Below are 20,693 nucleotides of genomic sequence, written 5' to 3'. Positions count from 1 at the left end.
CCAGGTACTAAGAGAGTTACCCTGAGCCTTGATATACAGAGCATAACTGCTGTAAACAAAAGAGCTTTACACTTTACTTTTACTTCTGAAAGAAGAGAAATTGTTTTTCCTTTTGGTTTCCTAGCCTGCAAAAGGCAGAGGGGCTATGACAGGCATACAAAGTAAGACATGGGTAACTCAGACACTCGCTCATCCTGGAAACTCTGAGACCAGCACATCGGACACGACTGAGCAGACAGCTGGTGAGATCAAATTCAATCTAAGAATCCAAAAGTGACAATCCCCCACTACTCTAGGTCTTATACAGACTTGGGCTCTTTGTTCCTTCTTTTTGCCTGTCTGCTACTCTTTACTGTTTGATTTTCTTAAAGGTTACCTGCAATTTCTCATATTTCTCATACTCTCATAGTTAGTCTTATATTAGACATTTATTTTGTTAGATATCTTCCAAATAAACCGTCACACATTTTTTAAAATTAAATAAACGCCTTTTCCAATTTTTCAACAGCCTGATCAAGTTTGAATTACTGAAAATGAGAACTTTGTCAAAGTTTCTATCCATGACATTTATGTAGCCCTGAATGAAAAGGGAAGGCAAGCTATGGATTCAAATGTTTACCCAGAGAAGACAAACACAGAATGGATACAGCTACGTTCACCCGTGCTTCTACACTTGTGCAAAGTGTCTGGAATGCTCACACAAGTGAGAAAAAAGGACAGGACAGAATTCCTCCACTTTTTTTTTTTTTTTTTTTTTTTTTTTTTTTTTTTTTTTTTGGGTTTTAAGGTCACTAAAAGCTTTTTGGAAAACTAACACATAAAAAATGGGAAAGCTAAATAAATCACTAGAGTTCTGCTTCTCATTTATTATACACTCAAGATAATGGTTTTAGGAATGTGAAGAAAGGTGTACAGAGCTTTGCAATGCACAAAACTTGTTCTGGGATATTACTTAATTACTGTTTGAAATTTTAACCATGCAAAGAAAACCACAGTGATTTATAATTATGCAAAAAGACTCTAACTCCTCCCATAAATAGCCTTTTTTGTGATTTGGCACAATGGAATTAATAACCTCTTTCTTGGAAAGTAGTTGCGTCTGGTTTGCCTGCAAAGGTTCTGAGACCTACTTCCTGAAATGAGCAGTGAAAGACAAAGTACCTTTCTGCTTGGAGCAAAATTATTATTAAGAATATAATTTTGAAACATTTCTGTGCTCATGTGTGAACTTCAGCCACAGCAAAATTCCTCTTTGTTGTTCTCTGCGCAATGGATATTGTCTTTACCTAAAGGATTTGTTCTAGTTTAAACAAAGTACAATGTGCAAAACCTTCTCCCTCAAGATATGCTACAGATTAAAGGGCAAATTCTTTCCCTTACTCAAAACCATAATAGGTGATTTTTTGTTACCATAACTAAGAAAGGGTTTCCAATTTTTATATCACCATTTACAAGCTTCTGGAGAGAGAAATCCTGACTTCAACCAAGTAAGATGGAATCTTGCTATTGGATTCTCTTCAGGAGGCACTACTTTACACAGACTCACCTTAAAAGGAATTTGTTTCAGTGACTAATAAGCCCTCAGTATTTATCTACCTATGACCACAGCTCAATGAAAGTTATGCATGCGGAAAAAGCAAGATAATTCAGGCATTTTCAAAACCACATCTTCATATATCTTAAAAAAATTCAATGAAGATTACAGTACAGGTCTGTCCATATTTCACTTTTCAAAGAAGAAAGAAGTTATCCTTTTTAAAAGTATTACTGTTCATGTGGCATACAAGTTGCTTTATAATTCAAAAAGCAAAAATAAAAATCTTCTATGTGCATCTCTGTACAAGTCCAGTCCACCTGTTACTCATGCAGTGACTGCTCAAAACTTAGCTAACATTAATAATAAATTTATTGTATTCATAGATTTAGTCAAATACTGCTTGTTATGTAAGTCACCATAAAGTTTCTGTTGAACATATACAAATGGTCTTCCTCAAATTACCTGAGTTTCATGCAAACAGGGCTACTCACACAATGTACAGAGCTTGTAACCAAGCAGCAGTCATGTATCACATTAGTGGCAGAGGGAGAAGGGCTGAAATCCAGGCATGTGACTTCATTAGGAGTTTGGCCATTGACATCAACAAACCTAATATTGTATCACACATCTCCCGGCTACATATTCAATCTACTAGACCAGGGGCATCATGTCTCACTGGGAGACCATTAGTCAGTCTACCCACCTCCATGAGACTTATGTGTAAAGCTTGATGAAACAATTGCTTGAACAGTCATTCTTGAGTTGAATTGGAAAATTGCACAAGTACCTTGAAAACTTCATACACCTCTGACACCTCCAAATAGTTTATGAATGTTAATGAACATTAATGAATGCAACAGTGCATGCCATGACAGAGGGCACCTTGTCTCCTCTGCATATTCAATACTCTGATCCAAGTAGTGTATACACTTTGTCAATTGTGTGAGGTGTTACTTGCAAAACCCAACTAAACAGTTGAACGTGGAAGGAGGGTCCCCAGGCAGATTTCTCAAGGCATTGAGCATCATTAACAGGAAACAAAGCAGGAGAAGCAGCCAGAGCCTGAATGGGTTCTCTGTGAATACTAAGGAAACCCCAACAATATGTTAACACAATGCAATTTTGATAAGATCATAACAGTGAAGCTCACATGTGTTCCTATTGCATCTTGTAAAAGGCTCCAATTGTTATTAGGATAATTGATAACAGTCAAAATGGATTTGGGTAATATATTAGGTAAAGTCATGTATTCTGCTCCATACAGAAACTACCAGACTGACTGTAAGCTCTCAGCAGTTACTCAGAACAAATAGGATGTAAAAACCCTAAATTGTGCCAATTCACTCATTTGAGTCTCCAAAATGGAGACTGCCACCACTGGCAAATGACTTTTAATCAAAGCAAACCAACCTCTGCGGACCAAGCGCCATTCCTACTGACACCAATACAGATATACAGTCACGTTTAATTTATCAGAACTATTATTTAAGTCATCATAAGTAGCACCAAAGCCTGACCCTGCAGTTTCACAGCTCAAAAGTTGTCAGGATTGACAGAGTAGAATAAAACAAACTGAAAATATAGAGTTTATTTTAAAGAAGTGAAAAGAAAAAGCAGAATAAAGACATACATTATTCATTATTAGTCTCCTAAAACTGCTATGGAAATAGCACTCATAAAAATATATAACTCAGCTGCCAAAAAAACCCCTGAAACTCTAGAATACCTACAATGATAACAGGGAATACAATTTAAACTGCAATATCACATGTGAATAGATTGCAGCAAGCTGTTTCCAACAAAATTCTAGTATCCGTGCTATAAAACACACAAATAACTTCTTATGTATGTGGAGATTTCACTAGAGTGGGGTTTGATCCTCTGCTCTCTGCAGCTGTCTCTGGAAGTTCCTCAGTTGCCTACTATTTCCTTACTAACCTTCAAGCCCTCTCTGTTTAATTGGGTGAACATGTGCAAAACTGATAACCTAAGGCAGCTAGCCATACCTCCCCACTAAAACTCCACTCCATTTCAACTTTCAGCCAACAGCCATCCAAAATCTAGCTCCATCCCCGGAAGCCTTCAGAGCTATGAATTACCAGGACAGAGCACAGCATTGTTCACAGTGCTCAGGTCCAGCCAGGGCATCAGCATCTCTGAGCAAGACCGCTCACGGGGGGTCTATCTATTAGCAAATGTGATGAAGATTTAAATCCACACCTCCTATATTATTGTCCCAATCACAAGCTCCTGTGTTCTCCTGGATGAGAAGCATTCTGCAACCCTTCTCTTGAAGCTGAAATGCCATGAAGAGAAGAAGCTACAAAATTTTTGAGTACTAATTAAGGCCAGTTTTCAACAATTAGGATGGAAAAGACTTCTATCATCAAGTCCAACCATTAATACTGTATTGCCACGTCCACCACTAAACTATGTCCCTAAGGACCACATCTATATGTTTTTTTTAAGTATCTCTGGAGATAATACATAGATTTTAAAATATTCTAGGAACCTGTCCTGGAAGGGAATGGATGATAGAACCTAAAACCCTGGTGACACAGGCTGTAGCTTGGGTGTAATGGATTCCCTGCAATGTCATGCCACAAAAGAAAAAGGATGAAACCCAGAGATGCCTGCGTTTCAGAGATAAATCCACATTCCCCTCCCACCAGCACAGGGTGGCTGGTGGCTGCCCTTGTGCAGAAGCAAGATTTCCTTCCTGAAATGAAATTGCTGCAACATCAAAACAACCAAGAAGCAGCCTCCTTGTCTCACTGTATTGCAAAGAAGGAAATCATATCCCACGAACAGCCTAGAGAAACAGCAAGGCTAATTAGCATCTTCTGTGCAACCAGAACCATTCTGAACAGAGAGCAACACAGAACTGCAAACCAAACAGTGTTGTCAGCATTATCAGCCTCCTCTCCACAATTACATGCATCTCAACATACGTCTTTTTCATTCAGACTGTCATCTTCCCAGGCCTCCATGTTTCCCATTTTCCCCCAAGACTAAAAATACCTGGATTCTCTTGGACCTGAAAAGATTTCTTCCTCTTTTAGCAGCACTGTCACTACTGCATCTTTAAATCATCCAACTACATATCCCACTGTGACTATTTAAGCAATTCAGTTTGTGAAACCACAATCTTCAAATGTCAGGGTCTTGTCCCTCTACTTTTATTTTGGTTTTCCTTTGCAGTCTGATGAATACCTCACGTAGGGACTTGAAAATGCTATTGTAAACTATGCTCCATTTATATTTTAAATGAGAACTAGCACAAAAAAAAATTCAAAACAGCAAAGAAAAAAAGAAAATATTTTTCTTCCCTAAGTATTGTGTGCTACAGAATTAGAAGACGATTCCTGGTGAGGATATTTTGCAGCTATTTAGTGGAGGAAGCCCACCTTTTTGTTGAAAATCTAGCATCATACCTACAATGTAACACTGAACTGTAATTTGAAGTGAGGCTTAGAGTTGGGATTAAGGAAGAGGAAATAACAATACTTGCACTTAAAAGCATATAATGACTTTCATTCAAACACCTGAAAATAATCTCCAAATATTAATTATCACAGTATCAGTCTCCCCCAAACTCTTCCAGAAGAGGATCAACACTACATTCCTTTGGCATCCACACTGCCTGACTGGATCTGTACAGAATGCAGAACAAAGCTAAAAGCATTACCTGCCTTTAATTATTATGGTAACTCTTAATTGACAGGAGTAAACTCACCCACACAGGGACTGAAGCCATTTATAAGATGGCCTTTTCTTGCAGAGAAAAAATTTGATATCTTCCTGTAGGGCTATTGCACCATGGGGGCTTGCAGTATAAAGCAGAATTATATTAAAATAAATTGTGTTAAAGGAGAGGCACAATCTGTGAGAAATTTTAAGAAAACCTAGGATTCTTGATTCTGAATCTTCTCTTCTGGATCACACATTAAAGCATGGGTTTTCATTCCTTCTGCAGCACTACCTTTCAAGAGGACAGGGAATGGAAATAGATGAGGTGACTCATCTATCCCTAGATGAGGTGGCTTGGAATGGCCCTGTCCCACAGCTGTGACTCAGACTGGCTAATGCTCAAAAGGGGAGCAACCATATACCAAATATTCAAGGAACTAGACACCTTGTTTTTGTGACTGTGTCTGTCATTTAATCAATACATATTGGACTTCTATGTAATCAAGGTACAAAGATGAAAAAATATCATTATGCATCAAATATCCTTCGGTCATGTATGTGGGATTGGTTCAAAACCCTTCCAGTCCAGAATCTCTTCATTCTATCCTGTATATGGAATCACACAATCACAGAATCATTTCAGTTGGAAAAGAATTCTGAGATCATCAAGTACCATCATTAACCCAGCGCTGCCAAGCCCACCACTAGACCGTGTCCCTAAGGTCCATATCTACATGTCTGTCAAATATCTGGATGACATATAGACTTTTTAAATATCTTACTCCTACTCATCACTGCCCACCACCTAGACATATACCAGAGATACTGAAATTGTCACACCTGAATTTATAGAAACAGGTAAAAAAACATCTATTGGTTTAAAATATAGGATTGAAAAGTGAAATGTTTCCCTTCCTGCCTCATCCAATGTACGCTCAAGCAAGCTTTACTGGAGGAGCATGGCCTTGAGCTGAAGGCACAGGGCAGGCTGCCAGGAAATCCGAGTTCTATTCCTGGCTCTCCTACAGATTTCCTTGGGCAAGGCAATTAACCTTGTGGAGTACACTTTCAATGGAGGTGAGGCCCAGCTTCTCTTTCTGCATTCATAACATTTCCAATGGAGAAAATAGAAACGCAGGAGGAAGAATGAATGCCTGTACTTTTCTTTACCTGATTTTCTGTCAGGTATTTGGATTTGCTGGTAACTGTGCTAGTAAAAAACCCTAAGAATCCAAACACTGCAGGCACGAGAATGCCTCCTGATCTTGCCGCAAACAACCTCAGTGCTCGGCTTCCTGGTACGTACAACGGGCAGCGGGGCTTCTGAAGCCAAAGTACACAGCCAAACAGAAAACTGATTCTTAAAGTTATTGAACACCTGTTATCTGAGATCATAAAAAGGGAATTGCTAAGAACTTCAGTTTGCCTTTCCCTAGAGATGCTCTAATTTTATCTGGTGCATTTTTTTATCTGATAAAAGTTCCTCTTTGGACCTCAAACAGAATAAAAGATTTTCCCTTTAGTAGTCTGAAACGTCAGATGAAGTCAAAATTCTTTTTTAGCTGAGATGATATCTTTTAATATACCTTAAAAGAAGTGGAAGTGAATTAGAGAATGAGCGAAATATCAGTTTGCTAATATAAATGCATTTTAGAAAACAAGTATCATGGCTAAATTTTCTGTTGTGGTCTTTTTCAAATAAATGTTGCCACATCCATTTACACCAACAAAGAACAGGACTCTGAAATTCCTAGGAAAGACACTATTTGCTCAGACAAATGTCTAAAGAAATTAAGGCACATACCTCTCTGCACACTGGGGAGACATAATGTATTTTTAGTGATTTTTTTAATGCATTTGGTACAAGCATTTAAGATGATTTTATTCCTTTCTTGAAATGTTGAATTGAAAAGTAAAAAAGGCAAACAACTAAAAATTGGCAAAAGAAAAAAAAAAAGAGCATCTGTTAGTCAGAAGAGGGAAGTTTAACAATCACTGCTTTCTTTCAAAATGTTCATGTTTTGAGAGATGATTTCTTTTACAAGTCATCTGAACTGGAAAGTAAGTGTATAGGTATAAACATTTTAAGGCTTTTCATTCATGTCCTCAATCCACTTCCTAAGTTTAGGAATTTTAAAGGAGAGGTCAATAGTTCTTTTTTCATAATTATAAAAGCCCCTTCAGGCTCTTTAGACCACTGAAACAATGAACACTCTCAGGTGATGTTCTTGCCCACACAAATGTAGAACATGTTCAAGAAAGAAGGAATTTTATATTACCAAGTTATAAAATAGTACCTATAACCTCCAGAAGGAAGCTAAGGTTGTTTGGAAGATTAAAGTAACCGCAACTTTTGGAAATTTTCACTATGTGCTTCACATGAAGCAGTAACACCATAGATATAGCAATCAAAAGTTGTAAAGACTCCAAAAAACCTGAAATTATGTTACTCTTCCAAGAACAAGACACAGAATTTTTATCTGCGCTATCTTTGGTCATTACATAAATACTAACCTTCTCATTCATCATCCAATACACAAAATATAAATTTCTTCTCAGCCATGTCTTGCTCCAGATGGACCCAGCAGTCCTTATTTTAAACAAACACACATTCTCTCAACAGTAGAATCAGCCTAGCTTAACAGTAGAAACAGCCTAGCTTAGGGATTCACTGCTAAGCACCACATCAGAGAGGGTAAAGTCTCACACTAACCTTTTGCTATCTAACAGTCAATTATGTGTCCTATTTTATTGTCTAGGTTGTCTTCCATCGTGACAAAAGATTAGTATCTCCAACTGAGAATTCACCACTGCTATAACAAAGCCTTCTTTGGAGCAGGATGGACTATGATCTCAGAACATTCTCCTTTCTCTCTATCACCCAGTGAATAAGATTGCAGGAATTTAAGCATCTCTTAGACCATGATGTGTCCTATTTTATTGTCTAGGTTGTCTTCCATCGTGACAAAAGATTAGTAACTCCAACTGAGAATTCACCACTGCTATAACAAAGCCTTCTTTGGAGCAGGATGGACTATGATGTCAGAACATTCTCCTTTCTCTCTATCACCCAGTGAATAAGATTGCAGGAATTTAAGCATCTCTTAGACCATGACTTCATATGAGACAAAAAAGACTGCCTGCATAAGAAGTAAGAAATACTAGTCGAATGACTTCACATCACTGAGTACGTCATTATCAGGCAGAAACTTGACTTAGGTGTGGAAAGGCTCAGTGTTCACATATTCACAGGACACTTTGAGTTGGAAGAGACCCACAGGGATCATCAGGTCCAAGTCTTAAGTGAACGTCTGTCTGGGCACTGAAGGCACAACGTTGGTGTTACTAACATCATGCTCTGACCAAATGAGCTAACAGAGGCAAGAAATAGCCTCAAAACATTGACAGGTCCTCTGAGGCAATGGGATTTTCTTGGTATATATTTCTTCAAAATTGAGAACCTCATTTTCAAAATCTTAATGAGCACTAGGAGTCCTTGCCTGACACAGGAACTGCTGGCATAGAAACATCTCACCAATTCCATGTTCAAGGTTTTGTATCTCAGCTATGTCAGAATTGAACTGGAAATAATCTGAAGAAAAAGTTACTATAAAAAAGCATTTTTGCAATATTTTTTAAATGTGGTTTGGCTCTGCTTAAACTGGCATTCTGTATAAAATGAAACTGCCCTCATTTATAAAGTGCTATAATCATCAATCATATAATCATCAAATGGTTTGGGTTGGAAGGGACCTGGAAGACCACCTAGTTCCAACACCCTGCCATGGGCTAAGACACCTTCCACTAGACCAGGTTGCTCAAAACCCCATCCAGCCTGGCCTTGAGCACTTCCAGGGGTGGGACATTCACAATTTCTCTGAACAATTGTTCCAGTGTCTCACCACCCTCACAGCAAGCAATTTCCTCTTAATATCTAACCTGAACTATTCTCTTCCAGTTTAAAGCCATCTCCCCTTGCCCCATCACTACAGGTCCTTGTAAAACGTCCGTCTCCATTTTTCTTGTAGCTCTCTCTGGTTACTGGGAGGCTGCCCTACGGTCTGTCTGAAGCCTTCTCCAGCCTGAACAGCCCCTACCATCTCAGGTTGTCTAGACGATCACGACTACGACCAGATTAAAAATCTGCTTAAGGAAATTAATTTCTTATTATCTATCTCCAATCAAACTGAAATGTGCTCTCTATACTGTTTAGAATAAATCAAAATTGTTGGAAGTTTTCTGAACAAGTCACAGTTCTTACTAAGGCTTCAGTGATGAGAGGCACAAGCAGATGCTTCATGTGCGTCCTGCGTGTCCCTGGTCAGAAGGTCACCAACTATCTTCTGCTGTGATAACCATGCAAATTCTAGAATTGCATCTATCCATCTTTTAAAACAGCTATATGGCATGGAATCAGCCATTTCTTCTCCTCACAAAGTCCTGCTCAAGGCTGTAAAAAGCTCTGGACTGCTCCCCTGGAACAACTCTGCCATGCTATGCAGAGAGTCTGTGGTTCAAGTCAAATAATTTGGAAATGCAAAAAAATTCTACCTAAAGACTCAAAAAACCCAATGGAAATAAAAAACAAACAAAAAAAAATACCCTTTTCAGCATCGACTTCAAAAATGGATTTCAGATTCCTCAATTAAATTGATGCCTGAGACCCCTAGAAGACTATGACATTTCCAGGGCTTTCCAATGCAGTTCTTTGGAACAAACAGCAAAACAATTGATTACTTAGTCCTCTGCTCTACTCATAAACCTCCAGTCCCTTCTTTTCAGTCAAATTATAGGCATACACAAATGAAATAAGTAAAATAAAAAACCTTTGATAGATCTTTACAAAGGGCTATGTGAAGCCATGAGCAAAACAGTCCCTGAGTCCATGAGCAGCAGCATCAGGCCTCAATGGCAAACACGTGGCCCTGATGAAGTTAATGACAAACCTTTCACTAACTCCTCTGAATGTGAATTTGACTTTATACCTGTGCTACATAAAATAATTCTGCTAATAAAAACCAGGTAGCTTCAAAAGCTTTTTTTAAGCATCAAAGGCTATGTCTACAATGTGGACCACAGGATGGTGCTGAGGACCTAAGGTCCAAACCACACACCTTCAAGAGGTTTTTATTTCACTCTAGCCTAGTCCTGTGGCTTTAATGTCTAACAGACTGCACTTCTACAGTACATCTTCCAATTTGGTTTCATTTGCAAGGAGTCCAACCAATGATCTCTGGGACTGCTACACCTCACATACAGTAAGTGGGGAAAAGGGAGATGCATTCCCAAAGCATACTCCTGATGTGACCTAACACACTAATGCAGATGCATCCAAGAAGCTCAGAATATGCCTGTGCAATAAAACCTCTAAAATTAAGGAGTACTGAGGCCCCCATGAAGAGAGTTAATAGGTAATAGACTCACAGCCTTCAATGTGTTCACACGGGTGCAGCAACCTACAGTGAAGGTGTTTTACAGCAGCAAGCACTGTGTGGCTGATTTCAACTATGTTCATTTCCCACCTGCCTGACCTTGTTATCTTCAGGACTTTCATTCAATTAGCCCTCCACATTTAGAAAGCTTTTCCATGTAGATGAATATTTTATTTTCAGAAGATTTTCCTTAATCTTTACCGTCTATCCTATTGACAAGGGTCTTCTTTCCCTTGACAGCTTTGCAAAGTACACATTATTGCATTAAAAAGATCATCTGATGTCTCATATGCTTGTGATAAACCGGGCTTGTTGCCCTCTTCACATGGGCTCTCCCTCCCCCTCTCAGTTTTGTACTAGTCAAAAAGGATTTACTTTTCTTCTAAAAAATAATATTTAAATAAATACACTGTGAGTCACAAACATTAAATACTTAATTTGAACCAGCAGAAAGACCAGCTACCGGAATTCTACAGTGGTCTGTTAGCTCGTATGTCTCTGCATGTGCATATTGAAGGAAACAGCAGAAATAATACTTTACAATTTGATGAACAACATATGACACAGAACATCTAGACTCCCAAAAAAAGGGTTATAAACTTATGAAAATGTAGAATTCTGCCCTCTCCAAGAAAAAAATCCTACACGCTCCTTACTTGCACAGATAGGAAACCATCATCATTAAGGCCCGACATATAAATAAATAGGATTAAGGAAGAATATAGTCATTAAGGATTAAACTGAAATATGGGTGATAAAAAGAGACATTTTCTGATGACATGTTGGAGGTCTAAACAAAAAGGATGATGCTGTACCATCTGCTTTCAGGCAGACTCCTCCCCTCATTTCAACTACAAGCTAAAAGGAGCCTGTGAACTCAATTTAAACTGGAAAGAGAGAAAAAAGAGAAGGGGAAAATTTCTTCAGACCATGAGAATCAAACGTGCCACTATTTCAGTGCAAGCTGCAGATTTGGAGAATTATCTCTAAAAATTACAAGAAGCAATCACATCATCGGAATAACAAAGTAAAAAGACTACGCTCTCAACAGGTGCAACAGCAAAGTAACACCAAGTTGCAAAATATGCATTAAATTTTTAAAAAGTGAGTGAAACTGTTGAAAGTATTGGTCTCATAACAAAGTAATGAATACAACCCATTCCAGTAATTCCCATTTCTGAAAATCGGATTCTTGACTTGATAAATAACCTATGCCATACTGAATGCTCCACTGATTCTGCCTATTCTTCCCCATAAAAATACAAACTTAAAAGGGAAACATTCTAGACTACAAGCTGCCAGAAGTGCTGTATTAGCCCTTTTCACTCACCTTAGTTTCTGACAATGAGTACTTGGAAGAGAAAACCTTTTTAACTTTTCAGGTTGCTGCCTTTTCCCTTTTCCCCAAAATTCTTCAACCATCCCTATTCACCTGTCACACATCCCAAACTCAGAGGAGATGGCTTGACTGTTATCAATTAACTACTCTCATAAATTTTTGCTGTTTCCCAGAGACTGCACCCAAAGTGAGGATCAAACAAGCAACAGTCAGCGCCCAGATACGCAAGGTTCAAGGCAGACAGGAGGAAGCAGGCAGAAACTGACCCACATTTTACTGCTTTTGGCATTTGCCTTCCCCAAGCTGCTTATGAGGAAGATCACCAGCAGAGATACATTTCAAAAAGCCACTTTTTTAATGGCAGTAAGCTTCCTCATGTACCTGAAAAGTGCCTGACTTAACAACTACAGGTATAAACCACTCATCTAGTATGCAGTGGTCTGTTTTCTCCAAAAAATATCCTGTGGAACATTCACTGGAAAATGCAATAGAACTAGTTCTTAAAGTGACTGCTAAAGCCAGCTTTCCTGTGTTTAGTGGCTAATACTCTGGAGAACCTTACTTGTAGTTTTCAGTACCTTCTTGTGCTGTCTGAGCTTCTGCAAGCATATACCTCTATAACTCTTCTAACAGCTATGCAAAAGAACTGAACAAAATGGAGAGGGAAAGGACAGGACTGACAAAGAGGAAAGAGATTACGGAATGAAAAAAGGGCTTGAAATTGAGATGGTAGGGGTGGATTTGAAACAGAAGTTTAAAGAAAAATGTTGAGCAGGGAAAGGGAACTGGAAAAGGGAAATGAGAAATGTTCACTTATGATGAAGCACACAGCCACACCTTTTTGTTATCTAATATTCAATCCCATTTTCCCAGTGACACCCCATATGAAAGCCCATACACAAGAGAAAAACACACAGAGGAGAGGTGCACCAGGCTCATTAGCTGTAAACATCAGTGAGAATACAAAATTTCAAGTACCTAAGAATGAAATACTTCCATTGCCAAAGAAAAAAAACACACTTTTGATAGACATTTCTGAAGACTAAATGGGGTCAGCAAAAGCGGAAACTTTTAATGAAATATATTACCAGTCACTACAAATATATGAGGCATGAAAATGACTGTGAGTGGAAAAAGTAAGTTCTAAGTGCAAGTATCCTGCTGTTCATCTGTGCTCTTTCTCACTGGATTTAAGGAAAATATGCATGTTTCCAGGCAATGTAGAACAAAAGCATTTTGGTTTTTAAACTTTATCTCAGTGCACCCTACATCTGAGTCTTATCACCCTCTGATGTCCATAGTGCCCCTTTATAACCTTTGTTACTCAATTACTGAACAAGTTATCTCATTGTTACTCTCTTTTGAAGGAAGAGTTGAGCCTCTTTTCATGCTGATAAGATAGGCATAAATATTCACTGGAAGCAAACATTCAATTGTAAAGTGTCTTGAGCAAACTACCAGAGTCTAAAGGTAGGAAGCGGTGATCAACTTCTTTGCTCTCTTAACCCTTTAGTCAATCCACCAGAACAAAGCAACACAGAAGACAGATGCTTTTCTTACAAGTGAAATTACTGTTCTGTAAAGGAATGGACTTTATAACATGCTTTATAACACAGCAAATAAATCTGGAAGTGAAATACCTACCCATTTTCTGGGCCGGCCTCTAGGTCGCTTTTCACCAGTGGCTTCTGCTTTCTGTAAAAGAAACACAACATATTTTATACCTCAGCATTACTTAACAGCCTCAGTAACTAGGAGCTCCTTTCCTGTAACATTAGCTACAATCATACCTCTGGGGTGGCACCAGGCCCCCCAGCTAAGCTGTGTGCTTTTTGGCAGAATGTGTGACCAGGCTGCTTTTTCTGACATTTCCTAGCATTGCTTCCCCTGCAGCCAAGGGCGTCCCCAGCCCTGACCAGGGGCACGGAGGAGTGTGCCCACACAGCCCCAGCTGCTCAGGGCCCTCTGCAGAGCCAGGGCTCCTGGCCAGCCATCCCACTGATGGTGGGGACACAGAGCAATTGGGAAACCCGAGAACCGCCAAGAACATCAAATCTAGTCCTTCACATGCCATCAAAAAGTACTTGAAGATGCTAAATTAAAAATACAGCCTGTTTCAAGTGGGATCAAAGCAGTTTACAGCAGCTACAATTCCTTTTTCAGTCTCATTATGTTCACGCATGAAATTAATTAGGACAGAATGTCACCCTGAACATGTCTGCGTTCTTAATGGGAAACAATTTCTCTACTTTTCACATGAAGTTTTCCAGCTAAAAGCATATCTTTAGGCTGTAAGTAAACCTTTTATGGCCCAAAACACACCTTCCTTTTCCAGGTTTAAGGACACAATGTGAAAGAGGGCCTAAAAGTGACAGCTGTATTTATGTAAGCCCAGCAGTTGCCTGTGAAGCTCAGCTTAAAGAAAATACGGGTCCTTTTATAGGCTCTTCCACTAATTCCACTGTGTGACATTGTGCATACTACTACTAATAAAGAGTACTCACGTAGTACACTAAAAAACTTACAGAGTTTAAAATGAAAATTCCAGGTTATTCTCCCTAGCTAGGCCATGCTCATCCACACAATTCATCAGGTAAATAATCCTGTTCTACTCAGGATTTTGCCACCATGTGTAGTCAGGGCAGGACTTGCCAGATACAAGGTCCCCAAAAAAAGAAAACTTTTAATACACATGAACTGTATTCCTTTGGTTTTTCCCCCCAGTTAATTGTATGTGTATTTGATTTGCCCTTAGAAATCAACTGTGCCATTAAATAAATCACTTGCTGGTCAATCACTGTAACATATACTGTAACCCAATGCTGTGTAAATCGGATCTCTCTAAAAGAGAACTTGAGCTGAGGAACTAGTCGAGGAATCTTTACAAAAAAACCTGCCCTGTGAGTTAAATGCAATTATTTTGAAATAAATACCTCACAATAAGAAAGCTGTGAAAAATAAAATTCACACTCCTGAAGGGCAAAATTATCACTCAGACTTGTTAAAAGAGTAAACTCGAGCTTTAATAGTTTATACCAGTGTTACATGTAAGGTGAAACCCTCTTAAGAGAATACTTGTTAAAATGCATTTACTATATCCTGTAGCTGTCTATTTCAGAGTTTTGTTTCCTTTAAGCATTCAATTTCTTTAAAACTTGTAACCTGAAGGATGCAAAAAAACAGATATGGTTTAGTGTTGATAAGCTGTAGCTCCCTGCTTCTATGTTTACTTCATGAAACACTGGGCATAAATCTTAAAAAGAAATACCAGTTATAATTGGTCTTAACAAATCAACACTTGACATGTTATCAGAGCACTAAGGCTATTTATTTTCTTGTGTGTATTACTGCATCTGAAGGAAAGATCCTTTTCCAAAACGCTACTAAAAATAATTAACTTTTTGAATACAAAACTACTTTGGTCTAATAATTAAAGTCCATACAAACCGGACACAAATTTTAACTACATATCACGAACATGAGAGATTTCTTTGACTTAGTGATCTTTGCTTCCTGCCATAAACTGTCACACAGGGTGGCCGCTTCCCATGTGGCTCAGCAGTGCTGAGCTCTACCACCATCCAAGGTCCATGTCAGAAGTGGCCAGTGTTCCTGCTGGCTAGTTTGGCTAATGGTTTGTCAAGTGCTTGGGGACCTTGCAGATTGAAAGGCACTATATTCCTGCAGTATATGACTTCCACCTCATGTTAGAAGAAAAACATTTCCATAGCTCTTATCAAAACCAAATCTTTCCCAGAGGTGAGCTGAGCAAACAGCCAGGCATGCCAAAGGTGATGTTTTGGTACAGAGAGATTCTGTAAGTAAATAGCAAGGTTTTCACAGATTAAACGGCAGAAAATGAATGACAAGAACCTGAAAACTGGAAGTTTTAATCTCCTTTTCAAGAGAGAAGAAAGACAAAACACTTTGAGAACAAAAGAAAGGAGCAGTACCAGCACAGTGGTAACAATAAATGCATGAAGTTCAGGAAAATATTCCGCTTCCTTCCCTCTTTCTTCAGCCTGCATTTTGCTAAAATACTGTATTTTCTCCAACAGCATAAGACTTTCTTTTAATTGAAGCCTTGAAGAAGTGTTGTACTGTGTATAAGATAGGTAAGCCATTGGTTCTGCACAAAAGCACTAATACATTGCCTTTCCTCTTCAACAGGCTTCTGCAGCATCAGAAACACTCCAGTCTGCTGGCTCTTGGCTTTAACTGAAGTGCTGCCCCTGAAGCTAGGGGCAAATCCTGACAGAGCTCCAGGTCACCCAGAGGTGGTGCTCCGTCAGGGGGTTTTTAACATTTGGTGCTACTATGCTATGAGGCATGACCTTGCTTTTTACAGCTGAAACATGAAATCATCAAAGTTTGAACAAGGGTCAGGTATGCTATCAAACTCAAAGTGTATTTCATTAAAAATATGAAATTTCTTATAAACAATAATATGAACACACCATTTTTGCAATGTCATATTTGAGGAACAGAACTAAACTTATATTTAAAAGCATGATCCAGACGGGAAATGGTTTTTATTTATCACAAGTGAGAAAGATCATAATTCAGTTACTGCTATCTGTAACAGTCCCAAGGAAGATTTGCAATCCACTCAAACCCTGTACCACAGGGCCATCCAACCCTGCTTCCAAACAGATTCTCTCAGCAACTCTAGGACTTGACTGCCCATGATCTCTGCCTCCTTACTGCAAAAATGCACTGTACCCACACAGAAACCAAGGCTGCACTACTGAAAGCAGCTAACAAGACAAGACAAATATAAATAATTGAATGGCTATAAAGTGCTCCTTGGGCATCTATGTATTGTCAAGGAAGACCTCAAATGCAACAGAATCCAGATCTGAAGAATTCTATCTACTTTGCAAAATGATCTGCTGGATATCTCAGATAAAATGTGTCAGAGCTGTAAGTCAGGTAAAATAAGTGATAGTTTTCAGGAGGAAGATCACTGTTGTCAAACAGAGTCAAAAGACCTAGTCCAGGAATGCGTCCCTCTCAAAAAAACCACACAGTTATTTAGTCAAAATATACTCCTAAAAAAAACCTTAGGCATTGACTAAGTACAAAAACATCACACTTTCCATGTCCTGTTTTATCCATTTTAATGCTAAACAAAAATCAGTCTTCTGCTTTTCCTATCTTGGTCAAAACATTTGATTTTGAGGTCTCTTATTTTTTCAGTGCAATAACCATGATACAATCCCCTGATAAATTTGATCTTGTTTTCCTTTAAGCTTGTAATGGCTGATGTAGATGAAAATGAATGAAGCATGGAGAAGCCAACTAGATTTTCATGACCCAATTCAGGGCAGAGTCCTGCTCACATGCACTTTTCTGGTTTGTTTTTTTTTTTGGTGGTTTTTTTTGGTGTTTTTTTTTTCTTTTACCTTTGGACTGCTTAACCCAGGGGCACGCCTTTCTACATACCAAACCTGGCCATGTAAAGTAGGGACAATAGCAAGTGTAGTCACACATACGATCAACAGCTCTAGTTTTCAGAGGATGATGCACCAAGCTCTGCAGGCATTTTTAGTCAATCTCACTACACCAATAACTACAATAAAACTCAACATATTTTAGCTGAAGGTAAATTTTACTAAAGAATTTTTACCATTGTATATTCCAGGGACATCCCTTGACAATTCCTTTAATGACAATCTAGTAGCTACTATTCTTTTTTTAATGTAACAAATGTGTTTCCTGCTCCCAAACAGGAAAGTGTTTATGCCTACACAGTATTTTTGTCAAGTCAAACTATAGGAACTAAAAAAAAAAAAAAAAAAAGCCCTAGAAAGGGAAATGTGATGGGCTGGAAACACAGCTCACCAAACAAATAAAATAATAAAATATAAAATTCAATCACAAACACCCCACTATGATCTTCTGAAAAAATAGTTGTGCTTTAGGGAGAAAAAAACCCAAAACCAAATTCACATTTTGCTGTTTTTTGAAAAATATTTTAAATTAATGACAGAATAACCTGTTTAAAGATCCAGACTGCATAATAACAACCTAATTGTGGGGACTCAAATGCAAGGCGACCAGCAGTTTTTTGGCTCTACCTCTTCTTATCTATCTCGTAACACATTGTGTTCCTCCTGTTTGTAAAAATTAAACAATTGAGAAATGGTCTGGTCTTCTACAAAACGCAGTTTATTTCTTGTGCCTAGTTTATAAAAACTTAAGCATGTGTGATATGCAAGGCTTTAAGGAAAAAAGAAAGCATATTACCAAAATTAGAGTAATTGCCACATTATTAGCTGTTCAGTTAGTTTTGCAACATTTTGTATGCATTGTCAAGTTTCACATTGCTAATTTCCTAACAAGCACAGTTTGTTTTCAGATGCCCCAAGGCCAGTTTACTAAGACCAAACACAAGCTCTTAAAGCTAAAAAAAAAAAAAACCCAAACAAAAATTTTTTAAAAATCCCGTGAACCAAGAAATTTTAAATATACAACACAACCACAATTCCAAGGAAAATTGTCCATCAGCTGATTTAAGGGTATTTCCTTTTTGAAGTATAACAAAAGAAAGCCCCAGTTCTGGAGTATTTTTAACTCTGCCAGTTTGTGCAATACATTTTTAATTGTGATGTGTAATGCTTTGCAAGAGAACACCCAATCAATTAATCATGAGTGCCTTCTCATGGCTGCTCGGTGGGTTCTCCTGGCCGACGTTTATCTAACATGTTGTGAACACTCTGAAGCATTTCAATGAGCTCCCTTTGAAACACACAGGGCACTGCAGTATTCTTTAGAAATTCCAGCCAATTCCAGCTGGGTGTATAGTGCCCAGGTTCACATGTAGAGGGGCTTAAGCTAAGATACCCAGTGCTCTTTCTGGGAGCTGAGACAGACTGGAGAAAGTCTTAATGAGTGCATGTATGCATATGTATGGGTAAATATGTGTACCACAAAACTGAACATATAGTTCACTCCTTTTAGAGGTGATACCCTCACCACCAAATGAAGCTTTCTTACAGTGCCAAAACATTCCCATCCACATTACAGTTAGAAAAATATTAGAAATAATTTTACATTAAAATATACTTGGAGATACCTGGTGAAAAGCTGAACTATTTTAGAGAGGGCTAATTATCAATTTGGAAAAAGGGCTAAAATATTTATTTGAAATCTGATACCAGTCTCATTCTTCTAGTGAGGCTTTATAAGTGTTTTATGTTTTAGAGGATTTATCAAACACATACTTTATCCATAAACCTAGAAACCAATAAGACTTGTAATTACATACCCCTCAAAGGGTTTTTTCTATTATAAAAAAGACACGTGGTCTTTGGTCAATTTTTTATATTAGCAACACCCAAAAGCTTTAATTAGAGCAGTAACTTGATGCATTCTGAAAAATCAAAATGTTACAATGAAATTACTCAGTTTGTAAATTAGACTGGGAAAGCACAACTTTGTATCAGAATTATCTGGAAAACTCTTGATTTCAAAAACCTACACACATATGAATATTTTAAAATTATTTTCCATTTATACTGATTTCCAAATCACTTATATAAATGAAATAATGGCAATATTCTTTTTAGAGGCATCTTTAAAAACATTTCTACAAATTACTTAAAATTGTATCTTACTACAAATGTTTCTCCTAGGAAAGCCAACACTCATAGGAGCAATATTTAAAATACTAAAGCTCACATTTGGATTTGCTAGACTAATAAAAAACTTCTCCTTCTCTTTTGAAGAGTGACATATAAACTATTTTAACATGAATCTGAGGAATGCTTTTACTGTATAAAGAAAAAAAAATCAACATTTTAAGCACATTACCTTGCAGAATGGCTTTGAAAGATTTTTAATACTTAACCTGCAAAGCATTTTTTACTAATTCATGGATTTCTTGACAGAACATGCTTCTTTTTTTTCCAACCCATAAAGTAAAAAAAAAACCAAAAAAACCCCAACTAATTTTGAATTTAAAGACAGTTGAAAAAGTACCTCAAACAAATGTTGAAAAAACTTTAAACAAAACAGACATGAAACCATAGTCACCTTTTAATGATTTAATATTTATCAGTAGTTGCTATAGCAATTTATAACACTGAAAACTATCAAACTTAATATGGTCAGTACCATAGGCATACTGAAAAATGCACCATACTTAGATGAGGACACAAATACCTTCCACACGTTTTGTCATGCACCTCCTTAAAAGATACTGATACACTTTAGCACTACAGTTCATTCCCAGATTTTGTAAGCTTTAGTGATTTAGTACCTGTAAACTAGTGCTAACTGCTGTACAACCAACAACATAAACAAACCTCCCATATTTGTTTTCAAGCCCATACACAACAATTTGCCTTCCCTAAAATATGTCTTACAGAAGGGTATGCATGATTTGCCTTGATAACACAGCTTTCTAATGGGGTGCTTTCCCCAATTCAAATAAAATTTAGTCAAATTTTCATGTTGTATTTGTGATGTAAAGTCCATGCACTAAATGCAGTGACTTCAGGGAGCTTCTCCTGTAGCTGAAGGTAATCAGAACCACCAGAATAAAGTTTGGTCCCATCACCAAGCAGAAACAGTGGTTCAGAAGACTAAAAGCACTTCCAGTAAAAGTCTCTTTGAAACTGATTACTAAACAAGATATAACAGGCTTTTACTGTAACTGGAAGTTGACTTTACCATCACATTTTAAAGCTGT

General features: G+C 37.8%; 1 protein-coding gene across 5 annotated transcripts in view; it reads right to left on the bottom strand.

The window, feature by feature from the left end:
• Nucleotides 1-20,693, bottom strand: part of HMGA2 (high mobility group AT-hook 2) — a 110,008-nt gene that overhangs the window by 85,024 nt on the left and 4,291 nt on the right. For all 5 annotated transcript variants that reach the window (XM_064419411.1, XM_064419410.1, XM_064419407.1 and 2 more), the window contains one exon: nt 13,643-13,693. In XM_064419411.1, coding sequence (XP_064275481.1) covers nt 13,643-13,693 — 51 coding nt within the window. The remainder of the gene's footprint in view (nt 1-13,642; nt 13,694-20,693) is intronic.

This window comes from Passer domesticus, chromosome 5, assembly GCF_036417665.1.
Source record: "Passer domesticus isolate bPasDom1 chromosome 5, bPasDom1.hap1, whole genome shotgun sequence".
Classification (NCBI taxonomy): Eukaryota; Metazoa; Chordata; class Aves; order Passeriformes; family Passeridae; genus Passer; species Passer domesticus.
Note: the sequence above shows the minus strand (reverse complement) of the source record. Positions and strands in the feature narration are given on the sequence as shown.